Source organism: Acinonyx jubatus, chromosome B4 (genome assembly GCF_027475565.1).
Source record: "Acinonyx jubatus isolate Ajub_Pintada_27869175 chromosome B4, VMU_Ajub_asm_v1.0, whole genome shotgun sequence".
In the NCBI taxonomy this organism is placed as follows: domain Eukaryota; kingdom Metazoa; phylum Chordata; class Mammalia; order Carnivora; family Felidae; genus Acinonyx; species Acinonyx jubatus.
Genome location: NC_069387.1, coordinates 26460617 through 26482655, shown reverse-complemented (window position 1 = coordinate 26482655; position 22039 = coordinate 26460617). Strand labels below are relative to the sequence as shown.

Genomic DNA, 22039 nt, shown 5'->3' with positions numbered 1-22039 from the left:
GCATTTCCTAGTCTTTTCTTCTAGATCTTTCTGGGGCTGGCTAATGTTTGTGCTATATTGGGGTACACAAAGAGGTGGGCGATGAACACAGGTGAGGGGCTCAGGCATTCCCTATCCCTGAAGAAAGTAGGCTACTATTCTTTCACTGGGTTCAGAAGATTCCTATAGAGCAGCAGAGTTGCTCTGGATTTCCCACTGTGGCACTGTGGGTCTCAAGGGGACAGTCACCCTTTCTATATAATTCAGTGTCTTCACTGTAAAGTGAAGATTATGTTACACTGTGCCCCAAGGTAGTGTGAGCTGCATTTGAAATATTAGCTGTGAACCTGATTTGAAAATAAAAATATTCCAAATAACAAGGTCTTGTTTCTATTCCTTCTATGACCCTGCACGTGTTCAGTGGGAAGGACCATAGAGAAAAGACTGTTAAGAGACGGAAGGACTAGAGAGGCTTCCTGTAGGCTGGTTGGGCTTGAAGAGGCTGTAGGGAAGTGGTACAATCTTCTGGTTTGGGGGAAAACCGAGAGCCAAGACATCCAAGGGGAAATGGTCTATGGGTTCAGGAGTCATCAAGAAAAAAATGGCAAACTGGACAGAAAGTGTTGAGGAATGACAGAGAATGAGGTGAGATACATAGGGACAGATGTTGGGGGAGGAGGGATCCCAAGAATCAGGTAGAGCTGGGTCCCCCCTACCAAAAAAAAGAACGTATCTACCTCAGCAGTTGTCCAAACCCTGATATCCAACTGTATGCTCAGTATGTCTGGTAAGCTACTGATAAGCTGGTCGTGAAGAGAAACTGAAAATCTATTCTTGGAAACTGCACAAGGGAATATAAATTTCTGTTGTTGTTTCAATATACCTTTGTTAAATAACGATAACTCAGGAATGGGAGCAATATTTTCTTTTTGAATTTCTGAGAGTATTAATTATGGGAAATTATCAAGGACAATGCATTTTTTTATCCTAAAATTTTATGAAAATATTGAATAAATAAAACAATTAGGGAAAGAAATAGTAGGATTACATGCTTATAAATTTTATGAGTTTTGTGAAAAAATGGATCAAATTGTAGGGCCAGCCAACCCCTCTCCACTTGGAATTTCAATGCACTCCTTTTTTTCAGTTGAGTGGTTTTTTTTGTTTGTTTGTGTAATCTCTCCCCTCGTGTTTGCATAGCTAACACCAGTCCCATGCCAGCTTAGGTCATGAACACAGTATTACTGGTGTAATTAAGGTGGTTTGGCTAAGAATTGGGGCAGCAAAGCAAACGGATAACAGGACAATAGTAAAGAACGATGCATATTTATGAACTTCTAGAAGCACAAATTGTTGACTTCGTGCAGCTAAACGGATTCAACATTTTTTACATTTTCATCAGCCATCTTCAGAATTCTTTTTCAATTCTTACGCGGGATCCAAAAGCTTTCTCCCCCCTGGTTTGTAATGCCTGTTAAATTGTCACTGAATTATGTTTGTTTAGCACATATGAGGCATTTATATTCTTTGGCAAGTAGCAGTTTGGGTTTTTTAAAGCCTATGCCTGCAAGTGAAGCCAGTGGCTGTGAAATGGGCCAATGGTAAAGCCCAGGCAGTTGGCAACTAGAGAGTGTTTATGGGTCAGTTAGGTCCTATCACAAAACTCATCAGTCTGACCAGTGGGAGCTTTCTTGTAAGTGGGAAACTTATTTACAAATAATGATAGGCATAACCATTTCTTCAACAAACCTTAACTGAGTGCATTCTTGAGGTCAGATTGCATTCAACTCGAGCTTTCCATGTAAAGTTACGATAACACAGCCCCAACCACCTCTGCCCCGGCAGGACAGAGAACAGACAAGAAAAAACTCGGCAGACCAAAGCTTGCCTGCCATGTGGGCCATCCTTGCCTGGAGCAGAAGGCTTTCTGGGAATAGCTCTTGAGGGTCTGAGCTCCTCAGCTCTGGGTTACATGTAATGAAGCATCCTTCAGATCACCACCAGTTCCTTGACCAAAGTACTAAAATCTAAAGGTCTAAGGCTGGAAGCAATTTTACCATGAGATGTTAGTGTAGTTTTGAATTTGATAGATTTCATTTGAATAGGTGTTGGAACAACATGGGGAACTCTCGTAACATTGGAGATGAGAGCTGCACTTCACCACTTTATTTCCATTGGAGTGTCCATCAGGATTGCCTAGAGGGCAGAGAACATTCTCTCTGGCAGTGGTAAGCTGAGGAAGGACTGTGTGTCTGCTGACCAGAAGAGTGACCTAGTGTTTCAGGACAGAAGTCAGCAAACTATGGTCATTCATCTAGTGTTCTCCGTGACCTGGGAGTATTCTTTGTAAATGAGAAGCTGTTTCAGGGCCACAGGAACCAGTAATCCTTATAATGATGGCAGAATTTCGTTCCTCCTGGAGCCAGAACATTTTGCAGGTGACTTTCCAAATCTTAACCAGGGTGCTTTTATGACATCACTGAGACGGAGTCTGGGTGAGGTAAAGATACTTAAGTGGAAATATTTATTTCCTTAAAATGATAACTTAGTTTTCCCTCTCCAACTTTGAGAAGGAACATCAAGAGGAAGGGGGACAAGGTGATACCAGCATTTTGACATATTACAAATCCCAGGGACTTGTTGCAGAGCGTCCTGGGTCCGGTTCTGGTTCAGGAGACGTCACATCCCTTTTTCCATTCAGACAGGTCCTTGCCCTCGCAGTGTTTCTTCCAGCCTTGCCTGAGGAGGACAGGGAAGCAGGAAGAACAGAAAGAAGCATGACAGTCCAAATATTCTTAGGTCCAAAACCATAGGTAATTAACCAAAACAACCAGCAGCACCCAGGATTTTGTTTTATTCATTTCTGAGATCCAAGGACTCTGTCCCTGTGCCTAGTTAAGACTTCTCTCTCCTTGATTTTCTCCTAGTCCTTATTAGCCTCAGCAACAGGTAAACAACTTGCATAAGGATGGGTCATTTAGTTAAACACCTCCGCCTCTGAAAATTCAGGTTTCCCAGGTGGGTGACCTGGTTGGCAATGTTCGTAAGACACCCAGCCTCAGAAATTGACAGTGAGCACCAGAAACCATGTCTCTGCACAATCTTAGGGCTGTTTCCAGCTAATGTAGGGTATGGCTGACATGGTTATCCTTCTCTCGCTGCTTCCTGTTCTCTCTCCCCACAAAATGTTGACAAAATGTTGCTCTAGCTCTCCAAAACTATATCCAAAAGTTGAACAAGCTCAAGCTTTTTCCCTCTGGTGTATTACCTTCACCAGCAATTCACATTCGAAAATACCTATCGTTCCACTGTTTGGGCCATCTTAATGTGAAAGACAATCACACATCGCCATGACTCATAACGTCTCTCCTCCCCGTAGAAACCCCTTTCACGGTGTTCATGGTACACCCACACACTCATGGGGGAGGGTATAGACAAGGTCCCATTAAAATCATTGGACCATTCTGCAAAAGGGAGTTTGTCAGTGCCCGCTGCAGCCATGATGAATGGACACACGGTCGGTTTTTTGCCCTGGCCGGTCCAAGTCTCCCAAGGAGACTCTTACCAATAGTTCATCCCTTCTGTCTCTTTAGCAATTTTCTTGGCACAGATAATCGCATCTGTGAGGTCGTCAGTGAGCAAGGCTGTAAAAGAGAGAAGTACAGTATTAGCTGAGACTGTTATTTGAGGGGAGCCCCCAGTCACTATTTTTTGGAACGGGAGGGTAGGAAGAACTCAGAGATGCATTCTTACTTTTGTTGAGCTTCTTCACAAACCAAAGAATTGTTTTTTTTTTAATTTCTAGAGTAGAATATCTTGACTTTTTGAAGTTTTAGTCCTGAAGGGTTTTTGGAAATGTGTTTAGAGAAGACACGGTAGGTGGCGCCTGGGACCTTGAGCATCTGACTTTTGATTTCAGCTCAGGTCATGATCCCAGGGTCATGGGAATCAACCCCACATCGGGCATCAAGCTCCATGCTCAGATGCTTAAGACTCTCTCTCTCTCTCTCTCTCTCTGTCCCTCCCTTTCCCTCATGCACATGCTCTCTCTCTAAAATAATTTTTTTTAAATTTTTTTAACGTTTATTTATTTTTGAGACAGAGAGAGACAGAGCATGACCAGGGGAGGGTCAGAGAGAGGGAGACACAGAATCTGAAACAGGCTCCAGGCTCTGAGCTGTCAGCACAGAGCCCGACGCGGGGCTCGAACTCACGGACCGCGAGATCATGACCTGAGCCTAAGTCGGCCGCCTAACCGACTGAGCCACCCAGGCGCCCCTAAAATAATTTTTTTTAAAAGACACAGTAGGAGAATGTTTTCTGTGTCCTGAAGAAACACACAAGTAAGAGGCACAGTAAGTACAAGGTTTTCTCTACTTGGGTTACTTTGACACATGCGATCTCCTTATAGGTAAATATGAACCTTGTCCATTTAACTTTGCAGTTTGCGCATTAAAAGCAAGTTCTACCCAAGGTGTTTATCATAGGCAAATTTTTTATGTCAAATACATTGGTCTTTATAATTTTTTCTATGGCTTTCAGACATAAGGAATCGTTTGATTGCAAATGAAATCATTGGTATCTGCATTCTCTCCTGCTTGTCCAGAAGTGGGCTCAAAATCCTCAATGCAAACATGACAGAAAAAGGCAAAAAGTATAAAGTCTAGCATCACTTCTGTTGCATGGCGGGTTCTTCAGAAGCAAATGCAAAAACGGGTTTGGGATGCCAACACGTATCACAGATCCACATCTGTGGAAGGAAGAGGGCAGAAGCCGGACTGGGCCGATGGAGATATTCAGTTGTGATGCAGGCTCACCGAAGTTGGCCAAGTTGTGCCCAAATAGCTAAGTCTTTTTTTTTTTTTAAACGTTTACTTATTTTGAGAGACAGCGAGTGTACATGTGCATGCATGCACCGGGAAGGGCAGAGAGAGGAGAGAGAGGATCCCAAGAACGCTCCTCGCTCTTAGCGTTCCTTACTGAACACAGGGGTCCATCCCGTGAACCATGAGATCACGACCTGAGCCAACTGAGCCACCCAGGTGCCCCCAAATGGCTACGTCCTTAGGCCTCTGCATCACTCAGTCCCTGGGTGTGGACTGCTGCAGAGGGGCACAGTGTGAGATTAGACAGTCCTCTGCGGTTAAGACAGACCCTAAAGGAGGTACCGGGTAGACGTCTACAAATGCGCAGATGTCGCAGAAGCCAGACATCTTCCCTTCAAGGGGAATCTGGGCCGTCCATCTCCCTGCCCATCACAACCACTGATCGAAGACATAAAAGCCAGAGCCATTTGATGGCGTTTTTATTTATCAATTAAGCAAAGATCTTGAAAGAATGGGGTAATACTCCGTGTTGACGAGGGTGCGATGAAATAGGCACTCTTCCGTACTTCCTGGTGAGAATATAACGGGTTCAGCTTTTCAGGAAAGCAATTGAACAGCATGTGTCAAGAGCCTTAAAGTGGTTCTTATCCTTTCAGCTAGCAATTTCTCTTTCTGGGCCTATCTTAAGGAATTCATTACGACCCGAGACAAAGATTTATTTACAGAGTAGTCTATTGCAGCTTAGTGTGTAAGAGGAAATTGATTTTCAAGCGTAAGAGATCTAATTGCCTCATAATTAGGGATGTTCACATTAATAATAATAATACCTCCACAGAATGGGATAAGGTGCCATTTAAAATCACGGGTTGACGTGGTTTCATAATAGTGGGAAATGCTCCCAATACGAAGTTCTCAGGATTGTAAAAAGATCCACCTAGAGCTATACCATCCAATTTGGTAGACATTAGCTATATGGGGCTATTTAAATCTAAATGAATTTATACAATCAGAACTTCAGTTCGTCAGGTGCTCTCGCTACATTTCAGATGCTTTATAACGTCTTTGTTGTGGCTAGTCGTTCTCATATTGGATAGGCCAGAAAACATTTCCGTCGTCACAGAAAGAACGATTGGACAGCACCGGTGTAGAGAGAAAATAAAAAGATAGTCATAGCCACCAGGATTTGAAGGTTTAGCTGCAAATTGTGGCATCACCAATGCTTTAAATCTTCCCCGCATGTGTCTAATTTTTTTATGGTAGAAATGCATTATTTTTATTTTCAGAAAAATGTAACAAAAAAGAATCATATTGCGATCAAATGGATCGCTAAAACACAAAATTATTTTGTAAACTCAGTTGAAAATGGTGTTTTTCTTGAGTATGCCAACTTAGTTGCTAATTAAGTTGCTTTCTCAGATAAGCTAAACCAGAAGATACAGGTAGTGATAGATTGCTTTTAAGCAAATTCATCCAAATGTGGTGGTTTTTAAATTTAAAACAAAATTCTGCTAAACAAGAGAAAATTAATGAAAAATATGAGCTATAAGTGATGGCCAATTGGGACAATATATTCAAATTCATCCTTTGATACACAGTGAAAAATAAAGCTTTGTTAGCTTATATGCACCTTGTTTCTAGAGAGATGAATAGTTAGAATAGCAATTACTGTTACTAACACCTGCCTTTATAGAAAAAATACTCTGGTCAGGCTCATGTTAAGTCCCTTCACGTATTATCTCTGTTAGGACTTGGAACAACCATGTGGATGAGTACCATTATTAGCCCATTAAACTGAGGTCTACACCCAGTAAATGAGTCTGCATTCAAACCTAGGGCTTAAATTCTGTTGTCTCCACTGCTTCCTTCCAACACGGCCACTTAAGCAAAGATTTCTGCTTATAAGACTATACGCTAATGAAGTGGATAATAAAAATATAAATACTTTATTAATTTTTCAAGTAATTATTTATTACGAGATTATCCAAACTTAAATTCTTGGTATCTGATACACATTCCAATTACATAGAAACACTGTATTTTGTGTGCGTAATTATTTTTTAATGTTTATTTATTGAAAGAGAGAGAAAGAGAGCACGTGTGTATGTGTGTATGCATGCATGAGTTGGGGAAGAGCAGAGAGAGAGAGAGAGAGAGAGAGAGAGAGAGAATCCCAGGCAAGGTCCATGCTATCAGCACAGAGACCAACTCAGAACTCTATCCCATGAACCTAGAGATCGTGACCTGAGCCGAAATCAAGAGTCAGATGCTTAAATGACTGAGCCACCCAGGTGCCCCTGTGTGTATAAATTCTTGATAAGTGCTGAGATATTGTGGGGTTTGTATTAGGAAGTGGTTGGAGACTGTTTCCTAAGAGAAGTGGGCTCAGTGGGGCCTCAAGGGGTGGGAAGGACATAAATTATACACAGTGGGCAAGAGGTAGAGAGTATTCTATTATGCCAGGACTGGAACACAAAGTGGAAGGCTTGTGTTTGGGGTAAGGCAGTTTGCTTGGCTGGAGATGCTGTGTAGCCATTGGCAGCCATTGGTAGCTCCAGTCACTGGCTGGAGATTCGCTGCTGCAGAACCATGTGGTGGAGACCTTGTAAAGTTTGTCAGTCTCCCATTTTGCGATAGCTTTATGTTGCCTAAGTGAGATGTTTTCAAAGTGCTAGTTGGACGTGACTTTGAATTTGCTCAGGAAAATTTGTTGAGGAAGACGGGGGCTGGGAAACACGAACTTGATGTGCTGAGATGCGAAGACACAAGGAAACCACCACAGAGGGGCAGCAGAGGGGCAGAAATGAGTCAAGAGAGCAAGTGTTTACAAGGATCCATGCCAAGAATTGCTTCTGCTCAATTTACTTTAAATAGACAAGTCTGTCCAGTCAAAGGGTTCTGTTGAACAGCAAAGCATTATTCAGCTGAATAGTTTATTCTCCACATCCAACAACAGAAAATGGCAACGATCTACAAAAAAGAATAACTTATTTTCAGGTAAGTTGGTTCTGCTATAAAGTCTGTCTGTCTCTCGCCAGCATCCTTCTGCCTTCCAACTAAAATATCACTACCATGCCTACAATTTAAATCTCCTTCCCCTCTCTGAAGTGACAAAGGCCAACTCAGATACCAGGCTGATGAGAAATAGAGATTAATATAGGTAGACGAGACTAGATACGAGAGACTAAAATCACCCTTTTTTCCCCCCTTAAACATCTCTCATTTTAAAGAGGTCTGTGCTATTAGAGGAAAATAGAGATTGATATTTTATTATCATGTGTGTGCATACACATATATATGTTTATATTTATACATACGTATATATACAAATATTCTGTCTAAATAGTTTGGGGAAGGTAGGCAGGAATTCTGGAAACACAATTTGGTATGGGTGTGAGGAGATGGTATAGCTTTGGAAGATGGGCAGGAGGTACATATGAACCATACATTTATGAAATGTAATGTTTCTTGTAAAGATACCCCAATGCTAACTTGTTTCCCAGTTCCCATGACAAATGTCCCTACTTCTGTAATACGCGGGACAGAATAACATCGTCCATAATTAAAGCTTCTCTGGCCTGAGGCTGAGGGAAGCCAGTTACTAAGGGGTGATTAGGATATAAAACCAACATCCTGTTTTCTATTTTAAAGCTGTCTCTGAAAATCCCATGCTCTTTATGATGAGAAAGCAGATAGGAGAGTTCCTTCACCTCTCACCATGAGCAGTCCAACATTTTCATTTCCTAGAATTCAAGATTGCCTTGCAGATATATGTTTGCCCCAGACTTCCTTATTTCAAACTAAATTGAACAATATTAAATTAGTCAACTGCAAGTAAAGTGAAGCCAGGTCGTGACGGAGTCACAGATTTTCTCTCCCACTGTAAACAGCTAGAAAACTAGACAAATACATGAAAACATTATTTTCAGACATTAGACGGCAAGCAATGCAGGATCGTGACCCTTGAAAGATAGAAACCAAATGAGGAGAGTCTTATGATTGCCGTGAGTTTCTGCCCAGAGGCACTGTTCAAGCAAGAAAGGTAAAACCCAGGCAGGAGATGGCAGTTTAAGTGGAGGAGACAGAGATAAGAGGCCAAGGCAAGTGGAATTTGTGGAGAAGAGAATCTGAGAGGAAGGGCACACCCAGAAGGAGAACACCAGAAATCTGCGTAGGGATTCCACTGAGTTTTTGACCGAAAGCTTAACTGGGTTCGCAAGGGGTAAAACTCCGTGAAGCTAGTTAGAAACGATTACCAGGGACCTGTACAATTACAGAGCTCACACAGGGCTGGGAGACATTTGTTTTCTGAGTAGTCCGAGGGAAGAGAGCTTGGTGAACCCCTGGACATTCAAAAGACACTAGAAAAGCTATGCCTTGGTAGTTGGGTTAAATTAGCCCTACCATAAATACTACTAGCGAACTTCCCTACCACAATTTAAAAGCAAGTATTAACAGGGTCAAGCCGATCGGAATTAATGACTTGCCAAGATGAAATCCAATAGTCCCTAAAGGACCTTGACAACATAATTGAGACACTTACAAATGTAATACATACTATGTTTAGTATCCGACAAAATGTTATTATATGTGCAAAGAGGTATAAGAATGTGACCCATAACCAGGGGAAAGAGCAGTTAAGACCCAGAAATGGCACAGTTTATTGAATTACCAGGCAAGAAATGTAAAATAATTTATAAATATGCTTATTGATATCAAGGACTTAAACAAAAACATGAATAAAATGAGGGAAATGAAATACATAAACCGATCACCCAGCACTGAAAATACACAATATCAGAAATGAAAAATTCAATTAATGAATTTAATAGATTAGGCACTTCAGAAAAAAGACCAGAGAATGTGAAGATATAGCAATGGAAACTATTGAAAATAAAACACAGAAAGGGGAAAAGACAGAAAAAAAAGGAAGAGTGTTGGTGACCTATGGGACAATATCAAGTGATCTGACGCATGTGTCATTAGAATTTTCAAAGGAGAAAAGATGAAAATTATAAACCCAGGGATCCAAAATGTTAATGAAGATCAAGTAAGATAAACATAAGAAAACGGACTTCGTGATCACATTGCTGAAAATTGGACATTATAAAGAAAACTTAAATGCAGGTAGAGAAAAAAAAGAGACATTACACCCTGGGGATGCAAATCAGAAGATCACCAGTTTCTCAAAAAAACAAAATGAGCCAGAAGACGAAAGGGTATCTTTAACACATTTAGAGAAAAACAGCCCCCAGCTTAGAATTTTATATGGAGAGCAAATAGCCCTCAGAGAAAAAAATGAAATATAGACATTTTCAGGCAGATAAGAGCTGAGAAAATGCTTTTTAGTAGACCTCCACTCCAAAAAACATACTGAAGGATATTCTTTAGGTTGGAGGAAAATGATATCGCTTAACTGCCTCCCCAAGTGAATTCCACTAAAGGAGTGAGGAGAGTTGGAGATGGTAAATGTGTGGCAAATATAAAGAGACCTTTTTCCTCAGTTAAAAAATTTACTTAAAAGATAATTGCTTCAGGCAAAAACGCATGAGGTGTATATAACACGTTGAAGTAAGGTGCAGGGCAACACAGCATAAAGGATGGGATGGGGAAATAAGTATATGGTTATAAGACTCATGTATTATACATGGGTATAATGTTATTTGAAGGTAGAATGTGAGAAGATGATGCATGTTGTAAACCTTAGAGTAACCGCTGTAAATAAAACAGAAGTGCAGCTAACAAGCCAATGGAGGAAAGAGAGTACTGAAAAATATCCAATAATCCAAAAGAAGGCAGAAAAAAACGCACCCCAACTAGATGGCACTAAGAGAAAACAAACAAAAAAACCCAAGACAGTGGATTTTAAAGTAACCGTGTAAGTAATCACATTGGATATAAATGATCTAATGTCCAGCAAACTGGCCCACAGGCCTATGCTCTGTTTTTGTAAATAAAGTTTTATGGGAACACAGCCACGCTTACTCATTCGCATCTTCTCTATGACTGCTTTTGCGTTACACGGAGAGTCGAAAGTTCCAACCAAGACTGTACACAACACTAAAAAATTTACTATATGGCCCTTTAAAAAAACAATTTGCTGGCACTATCGACAATAGCCCAAGTATGGAAAGAGCCCAGATGTCCATCGACTGACGAATGGATAAAGAAGATGTGGAAAAGAAGGGAATATTACTCGGTGATCAAAAAGAATGAAATCCTGCCATTTGCGACAGGGTGGATGGAACCAGGGTGTGTTATGCCAAGCGAAATAAGTCAGTCAGAGAAAGACAAATATCATATGATTTCACTCACGGGTGGAATTCAAGAAACGAAACAGATGAACGTAGGGGAAAGGAAGTAAAAATAAGATATAAACAAAGAGGGAGACAAACCATAAGAGACTCTTAAATACAGAGAACAAACCGAGGGTTGCTGGTGGGGTGTGGGGTGAGGGGATGGGCTAAATGGGCAATGGGCATTAAGGAGGGCACTTGTTGGGATGAGCACTGGGTGTTATATGTAAGTGATGAATCACTAAATTCTGTTCCTGAAATCATTATTATACTACATGTTAACTTGGATTTAAATTTTTAGAATGTTCAATGTTTAAAATGTTAAAAAAATAAACCACAATGAAATATAAGAAAGAAAGAAAGAAAGAAAGAAAGAAAGAAAGAAAGAAAGAAAGAAAGAAAGAAAGAAAGAAAGGAGTTTGCTGACCTCTGGTCTAAAAATTCTTTTTTTGTTGTTGTTAAAATTTTTTAAATATTTTATTCATTTTTCACAGAAAGAGAGAATTGGGGGGGGGGGGAAGGGCAGAGAGAGAGAGAGACACAGAATCTGAAGCAGGCTCCAGGCTCTGAGCTGACAGCCCAGAACCTGATGTGGGGCTTGAACTCACAAACTGTGAGATCATGACCTCACTTAAGTGTCCGAAGTCGGACACTTAACCGAATGAAACACCCAGGCGCCCCCCTGGTCTAAAAATTCTTAACAAAAAGCAGAAACTGTTGGACCGGATATAAAAGCAACACCTAACTATGTGCGGTCTGTAAGAAATTCACAGTAAATATAAAGATGTAGATAAGTGAAAAGTAAAAAAATGGTGGGGAGCCTCGGTGGCTCAGTTGGTTGAATGTCTGACTTTCAGCTCAGATCATGATCTCTCTGTTTGTAAGTTTGAGCCCCGCATAGGGCTCTGTGCTGACAGCTCAGAGCCTGGAGCCTGCTTCAGATTCTGTGTCTTCCTCTCTCTCTGCCCTCCCCCGCTTGTGCTCTCTCTCTCTCTCTCTCTCTCTTTCTCAAAATTAAATAAACATTAAAAAAATTTTTTTAAGTAACAGAATGGAAAGAAATATATTGTGCAAAGAAAACTGAATCACTATAGTACTATCAGGTAAAGTAGATTTGGGGATAAGAAATATTATCAGAGTTAAGGAGGGGCATTGGCACTAATGATAAAAGGGTCAACTAATTAGGAAGATTTAACAGTCCTCAATATGTATGTATCTAATAACAGAGCTTCAAAAATGGGCAAATCTGAAAGAAGGAATATGTAAATTGTAATTTTATAGTTGGAGATTTCAATACATCTTTCTCATTACTTGATAGCATAAGTAAGAAAATAAGTATATAATATACTTATAGATAATTATAAAATATATATCTAGTATAGATGCTTATTATATATATATATATATATATATATATATATAGTATAGAATATCCACCTAGCAACTGTAGAATACACATAATTTTTTCAAATGCACATTTGCCCTGATTATATGCTGTATGGTGACCATAGATCTATGTCACAAATAAGGTTCAAATCATTTTAAAGGTTTGAAACCATATAGACTACTGCAATAGAATCATTTTAGAAATGAAGTGTAAAAATTCATCCTGGGATCATCCCTTATAATCATCTTGGGCCTTCCCTTTGGCTCTCTCCTTTATTGAAATGTCTTGTTTTGTGGATCCGTGTCTTCCAATTTCTTGGTTTACCTTGTCCTTTTGGTGGAACACCTTTTTCTGTGCACTAAAGACTGATCTACATGGATGACATCAGTAGACACACCCCTCCGCCCACCCCCTCCTCTGACTTCAGAGTTGAACGGTGAACACCAGCAGGAGATTACAAGGGAAAAGGACAGTGAAGTTGGGATGTATACATTTCCTCAGGTTTTTTTTCTGTCCAGTCACCAAGAACAAACTGTCCATTGATGGAAGGTCACAGTTCCTACAAGGTAGCCTTCGCCATACGGACCCTGTACCTGGGTGTGGGTCACGGCTCTCTCTCCATTTCCCCTTGGGCCAGGAGTCAGTAATGGTTTGCTGTTTCGAATCCCTTACTTCAATACCTCTGGGGTTTCCCTGCAATCTGACTGCACTTTTGTAAGTAGCTCCCTTTTAAAAATTCCTGAATTACTTAGTTTGAATTGGTTACGTTTTACCAAGTCGGGATTCTTTCTGTAGGAAAGACAACTTGTTTGTCTCAAAATCTATTCATTCTATACTCATAATATATTGAGGATTCAGCTAGTGTGGAAATTTAGATTGGAAATAGCTTTTCTTTAAGATTTTAAAGACAGGACTCTATTTTCGTCTAGCTTCCCAGCGTTGATATTGAGAAGTCTGATGCCACTCTGATGCTTGATCTTCTGTAGGGAACATGTTTCTTTCTCTCTTTGAAGACGATAGTGTATTCTAATACTCCCTGGTTTTCTGAAATTTCATGAGGCTGTGCCTTAATGTGAATCTATGTTAATTGACTGTACTCATCCCGTGATGAACCTTATAAATTGGAGATGCGTGCCTTTCTGTCCTGGAAATATTTTTGAAAGATGTCACTCTATCTACTGTTTCCCTTCTTATCCTGCTGAAACTTGTATTACTCAGATCCATTTATTTTTCTTATCCTTACTTCCCCTATTTTCCATCTGTCTCTTTCTTCTTCATTCTGCTTTTAGAGAGAGTTCCTTAAATCTTATCTTCCAACTTATCTATGGAGGTTTTCGTGTCTGCGATCATATTTTAAATTTCCAGGGGCTCTTGTTCTCTAAATGTTTCTTTTGTTTTTATAAAAGAAAGCATCCTTTTCTTGTTTCATTGATATGACTGACATGTTTATCTATATGAAGATATTAATGATCGTTTCCTTTTTCATTTGAAATTTTCACGTCTCTGTATCATCTCTGCTTTCAACAAGTCACTTTTATCTGATTTTGGTTTTTTTCCGTTTTGTTTTTGTTTTGTTTTACTTTGTCTCATTCTTTCACGTCAATGACGCTTCAATGATGTGTGGTGATCTTTGGTTATCTGCACTTATTTAAGAAGAGAGACTAAAAAGCTGATTAGGAATTCTGTACACAGACACTGAGATTTTCAACTAGGTATCTCACTATAGGGAATTCTGGCTAGTTTTGTTCATGGAGAGGTCCCACTCAGAATCTTCAGTTATTTCCTTTTCATCTGTCTGAATCCCCCAGAACAGAATCTTCTCTTCTGGCTTCCATCATTCTGAGATCTAACTGGAGGAAAATGACTGGGACTATGGAAACTTCAATTCAATCTCCCATGTCTTCAGTATGGAGCTCTCCCATTCACAGGGTGTTGAGCTCCCTCAGCTGAGGGACTTTTTACTTGCTCTCTCCAGAAGGGAAAGCTCCAGTATTCTGCCAGGACTGGGGAGGAGCAGTCAGTAGCTAAATAGAGTCAGGAAGGGAATCTGATGGTCTAGCTGCTCCTTAATTGGACTTCCAATCGATCCTCCTATTTTCTACCTACCTTCGCTCGAGTTTCCGGAATTAGCTGATCCTGCTGATTTCTGAGCCCTTTTAGGATTCTGTGGTTGCTTCTTGGCTTTTCCCACTGTCAGTTTAGGACTCAAATTTCTCTAATTACTAAATTAGCCAGCCCTTGTCCTCCTGCTTTTCAACTTCTAAAAATGTGCATGTCCGTGGGTTCTACTCCCGAAACCAATACTGCATGGTATGCTAACTAACTTGAATTTAAAGAAATAAATTTTTAAAAACGTACATGTCTAGTTGCTGGGTTTAACTGGAAGACTCCATTGGCAAGCTCTTGGGGATGCTAATGAAATTGACTGTGGATGGGGAGGGGTTTAAAATTCACACCTGTAGGAAGGTGAAGATACTGAATGTTTTAGTCCAGAAGGTAAGGAATTAAAGACAAGAAATATCGACTAGTCATTTTCAAGCATTTAAATCAGTTTCTACGTATAAGGCTGAACAAATTCATTTTGAATAAATCCAGAAGAAAAACTAGAATTAATGGAAGAAAGCTTTAAGGAGGTAGATTTGGGCTCATCAAAAGAATGTTCTAAATTAAGAGTTGATCGACAATTGTGTGCTCTGCCTCAGGAGTTAGTGAGCATTCTGTTTTAATGTAGGTGTAGGGACAATTTACTAGAAAATTAACACATTGTTCAATCTTTCATACATTCAGACATATGTACTGATTACATAGTAGTGTCAAAAGGAAATTAAAAGTTTATTTTTTGCTTCTAAGGGGTTCGCCACAGAATATCTTATAACTCCGTGTCTTCACCCTTGTTTCTCATTCCTTCCATTCATTTATTTAACGAATATCTCTTGAACCCCGAAACTCTGGCCAGGTACCACTCTGGGCAATGAGGATACCGCAGTGAACAAAACAGATGAACCCTTGCCCTCGCATTGTAGAGTGGAGATGATTGGTTGAGTATCTCTTGCATGTTATTCTCCATGACTCCCAGCCATGACCATCATTCAGAACTTTCTCTCCCCTCCACACTTGCAGTGGCACTTAAATGGTCTCTTCTTCAACCTATCTCACACCCTGTTTGCAGACTAATCCTTCTGGAGCAGTGTTCAAGTAACTGGCCTCTGTTGATTTCCGATTGCAGGCAGAGATCAGTACACATGTCTCAGCCTCGCCTCCAAGGCCCTTCACAGCCAGGTGGTAATCAACCTTTCCAACCCCATGTCCTGTTATTTGTCTTTATGTTCCCTTTGTTCTAGATAATACAAATGTTTCACTGCTCTCTGTGCATGCACCGAACCTCCCCACATGCACTTTTTAGCTTTCATTGTTCCCTTAACCTGAAATGATTCATCTCTGAATGTCCAAATCTTACTTACCTTATCTTCCAAGTCTTAGGCCAAATATCATTGTGTCTACAAAACTTTCCATGACTTTATCCATAACGTCTTTGTCCTCTGCAGTCCACCATACTCAGCCAACCCCTGGTTATAGTCATTTAATGTCATAAAGTATATGACATGTCCTAATACCAGGTTTCATGTCTGATGCTTTCTGCCAGCCTCAACTCGGTGCACATGTATATTTTTTAAACGATTGAAGTAGCACCCTTGGAGTGAATTCTAGCTTAATTTCCACTGTTTAAGAAATTTAAAGTGTATTTAGTGGTCTCATTTTGTACAAATAAGCATAAATGCATACTTCGAGCAAATTGCTTATGGAAAGCAGTTGGCAAACAACTCTCTCCTTCCTGTTGAAGATATTTCATGTCCATATGCGTGGAAGGATAGTAAGGTCATCTGTCCACCCCTCTGTTGTTATGGTGGCTTCATGAAAACCATCCTAGGAGGAGTAAGTCCTCGTTGGGCAAGCAGGCCACAGAACTCTGAGTGTCACCCAGGGGGGCCGTTCCATAATTTGTTGGCATGGTATAGACCTACTTGCACATCTGAACTCGAAATCTCCGCTAAAACAGAAAATGGGTGGATGTTCCATGATCAGCTTTCCTGCCTTTATCCCCCAGGACGTTATTTTTGGAAAAGCAAAACCGTACCTGAGCAGGCGACGTGACAGTGGTTCTTCTCCTGTAGCTTAGCATGTCTGCACCACGTGAAGCTGTTTATCTGGAAAATGCCATAGTCAGTGCTTCCATCCTCCAGCTGGGTCTGCGCCGTCGTATTGTAGTGGCTCTCATAGTATGCCATGCAGATCCCTAGAGGAGGAAAAAGCCAGAAATGCCAGTAAATGTATGTTTTCCCCTCCAACCCTGCTCTTAGAGGAGAGTTCTTTATACATGTTATAATAATGCTGTGGTCCCAACCTAGCTTGGGGAAGGACACGGCAGGTAGTATACCCACGGAGCACACCCTAAGCCACATACCTTGTCGGTGGCTACACCTGGACTAGATGGGAACTCAGGTCCTCCCCCTACTGCGCCAGCAAGGGTGGCGTTGTTTTCTCCTTCCCTGACTGATGGACTCCAAGGGTGAGGACAGGCGGGGCAGGGAGGAGGACAGGAGCCCCAGAGAGCAGCGGTTGAGAAGAACATGTGGACAGCCAGCAGGTGTCCCTGGTGGGGCAGACCGTGGAAGAGCTGGGGACAAGCCAAGGCTGGAGGTGTGGGGAGACTTTGATATCTCGGGCAGTGGGGGGGGTGGGGGGGGAGATCAAAAGTAGAAAAAGAACAGGAAGGAAGAAATCTCACAGTTTCCAAGGCTAAAGCCCTGGTAATTGTCCAGGCCAGCCCTTGAAAATATTTTTGCCAGTTTACAGCGAGTGTAGACTTTGGACTCAGTGACGGTGACGAGGCAGCCAATCAGGGCCAAGATGCTGGCAGCCTTCATCCCCAGGTCTGTTGTAGGCAGAACCTGTCAAAGACAGGAGACCACGTCAAAAAATCTTGCTCCGTCCTGAGTCCTGAGATAAGTCTGTTGCCATTGAGATCTTCAAATCTGCCGCAGTTGTGGATGGTTCTGCCTAGAATTTTCCTGGTACTTTTATTTTTATTTTACTTTATTTTATTTTAATTATTAAATTGAAAAAAATTTTGAGTATAATTGACATACAGTGTTACGTTAGTTTTGGCTGTACAACATGGTAATTTGACAAGTTTATACATTACATTATGCTCATCACAAGTGTCCCCACACAACGCTCTGGCAATATCATTGACTATATTCCCTATGCTGTGTCTTTTATTCCTGTGACTTATTCATCCCATAAGTGGAAGCCTGTGTCTCCCATCCCCTTCACCCATTTTGCCCAGCACCCCCCCACACCCCCCAATTTCTGTTTCTTTCGATCTTTCAGAGCAGCATGGGGAAAAAACAAAGTACAGGAGTAAACAGTACAAGGAAGGAATGAGTACAGGCTCTTTCCTTAATACTTTTCTTCATGGTCGCTTTCAAGTAAATGCTATGTTTCTGGGATCAGACCAGCAAAGAAATGAGCGCTTCTTTGTTGAGGCTCAGTTAGAAACCACAGAGGGCATTCCATTTCCAGGAGTCCCATTTTAACTCTACCAATAGACCAAAATAGAATACAAAGAGTTAAGCGTTCCTTATATATGTGGAAACATACACCCCAGTTTCAACCACAGGTGGCAGAGACATGGGTCTGCAAGGACAACTTTTAAGATTTATTAATCGGGGCTTTATTGAAATAAGACTTATGGGTGCTTGGGTGGGTCGGTTAGTTAAGCACCCGACTCTTGATTTCAACTCAGGTCATGATCTCATAGTCATGAGAGTGAGCCCTACATTGGGGGGAGCCTGCTGGAGATTCTCAACACGAAGCCTGTTTGAGATTCTCCCCTCCTCTCCCTCTGCCCCTCCCCCACTTGCATGCATGCTCTCTCTCTCTCTCTCTCTCTCTCTCAAAAAATAAAAATAATATAAAATAAATGAAATAAGAAGATTTAGCATCTTGTCTTTCTTCCATTCTCTTAATACATTTCCAAATGTGGGAGCCTGGTTTCAAAAATATCAGTGTTATACTGCAAAGCCAATGTTGTTCTGAACCCCTCCATCACTGCTGCATAGGTTCCCTTAAAAGTCTTGGTGTTGACTGTTGAGCAAGAGGGGACAGATGACCATGGATCACAAGAGGAAGGAAGCGTTGGTGGTAGGAGTAGAGAGGCCATAAAGAGACCCCCACTGACTTATTTAAAGTGGGAGCAGGATCAAGAGTTCCATACCTTGTTGTCTACTGGTTTTCTAGAAGTGCTTCCTCTCTCAAAGCAATGCCTTCCCCAAATACAGCAGTCTTGCTGGGATGGGGGTGGAGTGAAATTTATGATACTGAATTTGATATTCATACATATTTTCATCCAGCATAGTTGTCTGCCATTGCCTGGAGATTTCTAAAGCTATTAGTTTCCCCTCCTAGAGTTACATTCTCCAATTGAAAGGTGATGCTGAAAACAGGGCTGAGTAGTCAGAAAGCCCAGAAGAAGAGTCACTATGGGGGCTTTAAGGTAACTAAGCAATAAGGTCATCTGGTGTATACAGAATACATACTGGTGAATAGCAAGGCTCAGCAACCCAGGCCTGCTTTTGTAAATAAAGTTTTATCAGAACATAGCTATGCCCATTCAGTAATAGAATGTGTATGGCTGCTTTTCGCAGGGTTGAGTGGTTGTGTTAGAGACCGTATAGATCACATAGTCTAAGATACTTATCTGATCCCTTCCAGAAATGGTCCCTTATGTGGTCACATAAGGGTGGTCACAACAGTGAGCTCTGCGCTAAGCGCTGAGAGGGAGATACCTGAGGTTTATGATGCAGAGCTTACATATTAAGTTGGTTTCTATCGCCTGCACGAAAGGGTCCCCTTAGAATCTTACTGGTCACCAACAAAACAAAATGAAACAAGACCTCACAGAAGTGGTAGCCCCAAGCACACTGTTCTCTGCCCTTCAAGCCAGAGGTGGTTTTTACTGGTTCTTTGGGACAGGTGGTTTCACTGGAATAATTTAGGTCTCATCAAAAAGGCAGATTCCTGGTGCCTGCCCCAGCGATCCTGCTCAGGTGATTCTGTGAAAGGAACATTATTCTACTTACTCAGTCGGTGACTGGCAGCTTACACGAGCTTCCTGCACCCTGTGAAGCCATTTCTGATTCTTACAAGGCAAAAGTGATCTGTCTTCAACCAAGAATCTTTCTTTAGAGCCTTAGCAAGAGAAGAATTCCTAACTCTTGTTCCCAACTGCCTAGAGATTCTAGAATCCTACTTCTTGAGACTTGGGTGATCACTGCGTTCTGGACCTTCCTTACTCTTCTTTTCTCTTCTTCCTGCACAACAGCCCTCCTCACTGCTCAACTCAGCCAGGGCTTCCCTTTCAAGTGCAAGCTCCTCTCTCAGGCAACAGTCTCCAAACGTTATCACAAATCCCATCAATAAAGAAATTTGAGCCCGTACCCCCAGTAGGTATATATCAAATTGTAAACCACACTCATGCTCTTCTGTACTAATGTTCCATAAATTAGAAACATATACAGAACTAAAATTTGAAAAAGGATGAGATAGAGGTGAAATTAGCCCTTAAAAGTTGTATTAAAAGTCCAAAATATTTTGCTATAATTTGTTATTGTTAATAAAATATTTTTAGCGAGATCAGCAACACCCGACTGAAAAATGGACAAGTGATCTGAACAGACATTTCATCAGAGAAAACATGAAGATGGCAAATAAGCATATAAAAGATGGTTAACATCTTTTGCCATTAGAGAAATGTAAACTAAAACCAAAATGAAATACCGCTTCACGTCTCTTAGAATAACTAAAATCAATCAAACAGACAATCTGCAAAGACAATGAGGCTGTGGGTCAGTGAGAAGTCTCATTCTTCACTGGTGGAATGCAAAATTGTATAGTCGTCTTGGAGAACAGTTAGGCAGTTCTGACAAAGTTGAACATAGACTTTCCAATTACATCAACAATCACACTTCTGGTATTTATCCGAGTGAACTGGAAACTTCTGTTTGCGTGAAAACAAGTTAGCCTATATTTCTAGCAACTATTCATAATCATTGCAAATGGAGGCAACCAGATGTCCTTCAACAGAAGAATGTATGCAAAACTCGGCATATCCATTCAGTGGAATACTACTCGACAATAAAAGCAACGAGCTACGGGTCCCGCAACACGGATGAATCTCAAGTGCATTTTGCTAAGTAAAAGAAAAAAAAAACCCAAAAGACTATATGTTACAGGATTTCACTTATGTGACATTATGAAAAAGAAAAACTATGGGATTGAAAATAGATCAGTGGTTGCCAGGGGTTTAGGGTGGGGTTGACTACAAAGGGAGAGCACAAGGGAAATCTGAGGTCAGTGACACCATTCTTTGTGGTACTGGGGGAGTGAATACATGATTCTGCATATTTTTCAAAACCCACTGAACTGTGCACCACAAAGAATGAGTTTTGCTGTATGCAAATTAAAAAAAAATCAGTCCAGATGTTGGGGGGAATCCCAAGGTGGAATGCGGACTGTGACAAACCTGTGTTCCAGATGTTTGACATAACCTCACTGAAGGGGGTGGGAAAAGAGTTATTGATCTAGATAATTTTGGAAAACAGTGTTTTCGCTGGATGCTTAAGTCTAAGGCCAAAAAGATCTGTGTGTCAACACTGTACTATAGTTAGTTAGTAAATTAGTTTCTCATAGGGGTAAGACTTAGCAATTCTAAAACTATTTTACATGTTTACTAGGATTAAATAAATGAGTAAGTAAACTATGAGTAATGGGAGCCAGGTTTCACACTCTCAGAAGAAGTTACAAATAAATAAAAGAGGAAGTCTAGAATGAACCCCATGGTGCTGGATTAGAGTCAGAGATTATCTATCTATCTATCTATCTATCTATCATCTTCAGATAGATATACACATATGTATACACACATACTTATATTTTCCCCTATCTTTGATATCTTTTAGCTTTGATAGAGAAATAAATGTAGGTATGTGGGTATACATGGCTTAGTACGTATACATTTATTTCTTAACTTTGGCTTCTGAGAGGACCTAGAGGATGTGACCCTCAGGAACAATGAGCACACTCAGGACCCAGATCTTGCTTCTAGCACCATTCTCCAATGAAGGAAACCAGGACTTCTTGGAAAATTGGCTGACTCCAGGACTGGGGCATGGAGGACGAGCCTGCCTGGAGCATCTTATTAGTATTATATTAAGGAAGTGCTTGGGGTTCCCCGGGTGGCTCAGTCGGTTAAGCATCCGAATTCAGCTCAGGTCATGATCCTGTGGTTTGTGAGTTCGAGCCCTGCATCGGGCTTTGTGCTGACAGCTCAGAGCCTGGAGCCTGCTTCGGATTCTGTGTCTCCCTCTCTCTCTGCCCCTCCTCTGCTCATGCTCTGTCTCTCTCTGTCTCAAAAATAAATAAAAACATTAAAAGAAATTATATTAAGGAAGTGCTGAAAAAGGGAGAGATGAAGAGGGATGGGATATTGTATC

The 22039-nt window shown here is 41.0% G+C and overlaps 1 protein-coding gene across 1 annotated transcript; it reads right to left on the bottom strand.

Moving 5' to 3' along the window:
• Positions 1–2475: 2475 nt before the first annotated feature.
• LOC106977501 (lysozyme-like protein 1) lies at positions 2476–19783 on the bottom strand. The gene is made up of 5 exons (XM_015075014.3): positions 19628–19783; positions 17272–17434; positions 16621–16779; positions 3545–3623; positions 2476–2718 (listed from the first exon to the last, which is right to left on the bottom strand). The coding sequence occupies exons 2-5, from the start codon at positions 17408–17410 to the stop codon at positions 2649–2651; spliced, it is 447 nt and encodes a 148-aa protein (XP_014930500.1). The 5' UTR covers positions 17411–17434; positions 19628–19783; the 3' UTR covers positions 2476–2648.
• Positions 19784–22039: the final 2256 nt, after the last annotated feature.

Excerpts from the sequence above, each read along its gene's own strand:
- LOC106977501 (XM_015075014.3), bottom strand. The coding sequence starts at position 17,410 with ATGAAGGCTGCCAGCATCTTGGCCCTGATTGGCTGCCTCGTCACCGTC. Across the intron at positions 16,780-17,271 it reads GGGCTTTAGCCTTGGAAACT|GGATCTGCATGGCATACTAT; the intron begins GTGAGATTTCTT and ends TTCCTCCTCTAG. Across the intron at positions 2,719-3,544 it reads ACAGAAGGGATGAACTATTG|GCAAGGCTGGAAGAAACACT; the intron begins GTAAGAGTCTCC and ends TGTCCTCCTCAG.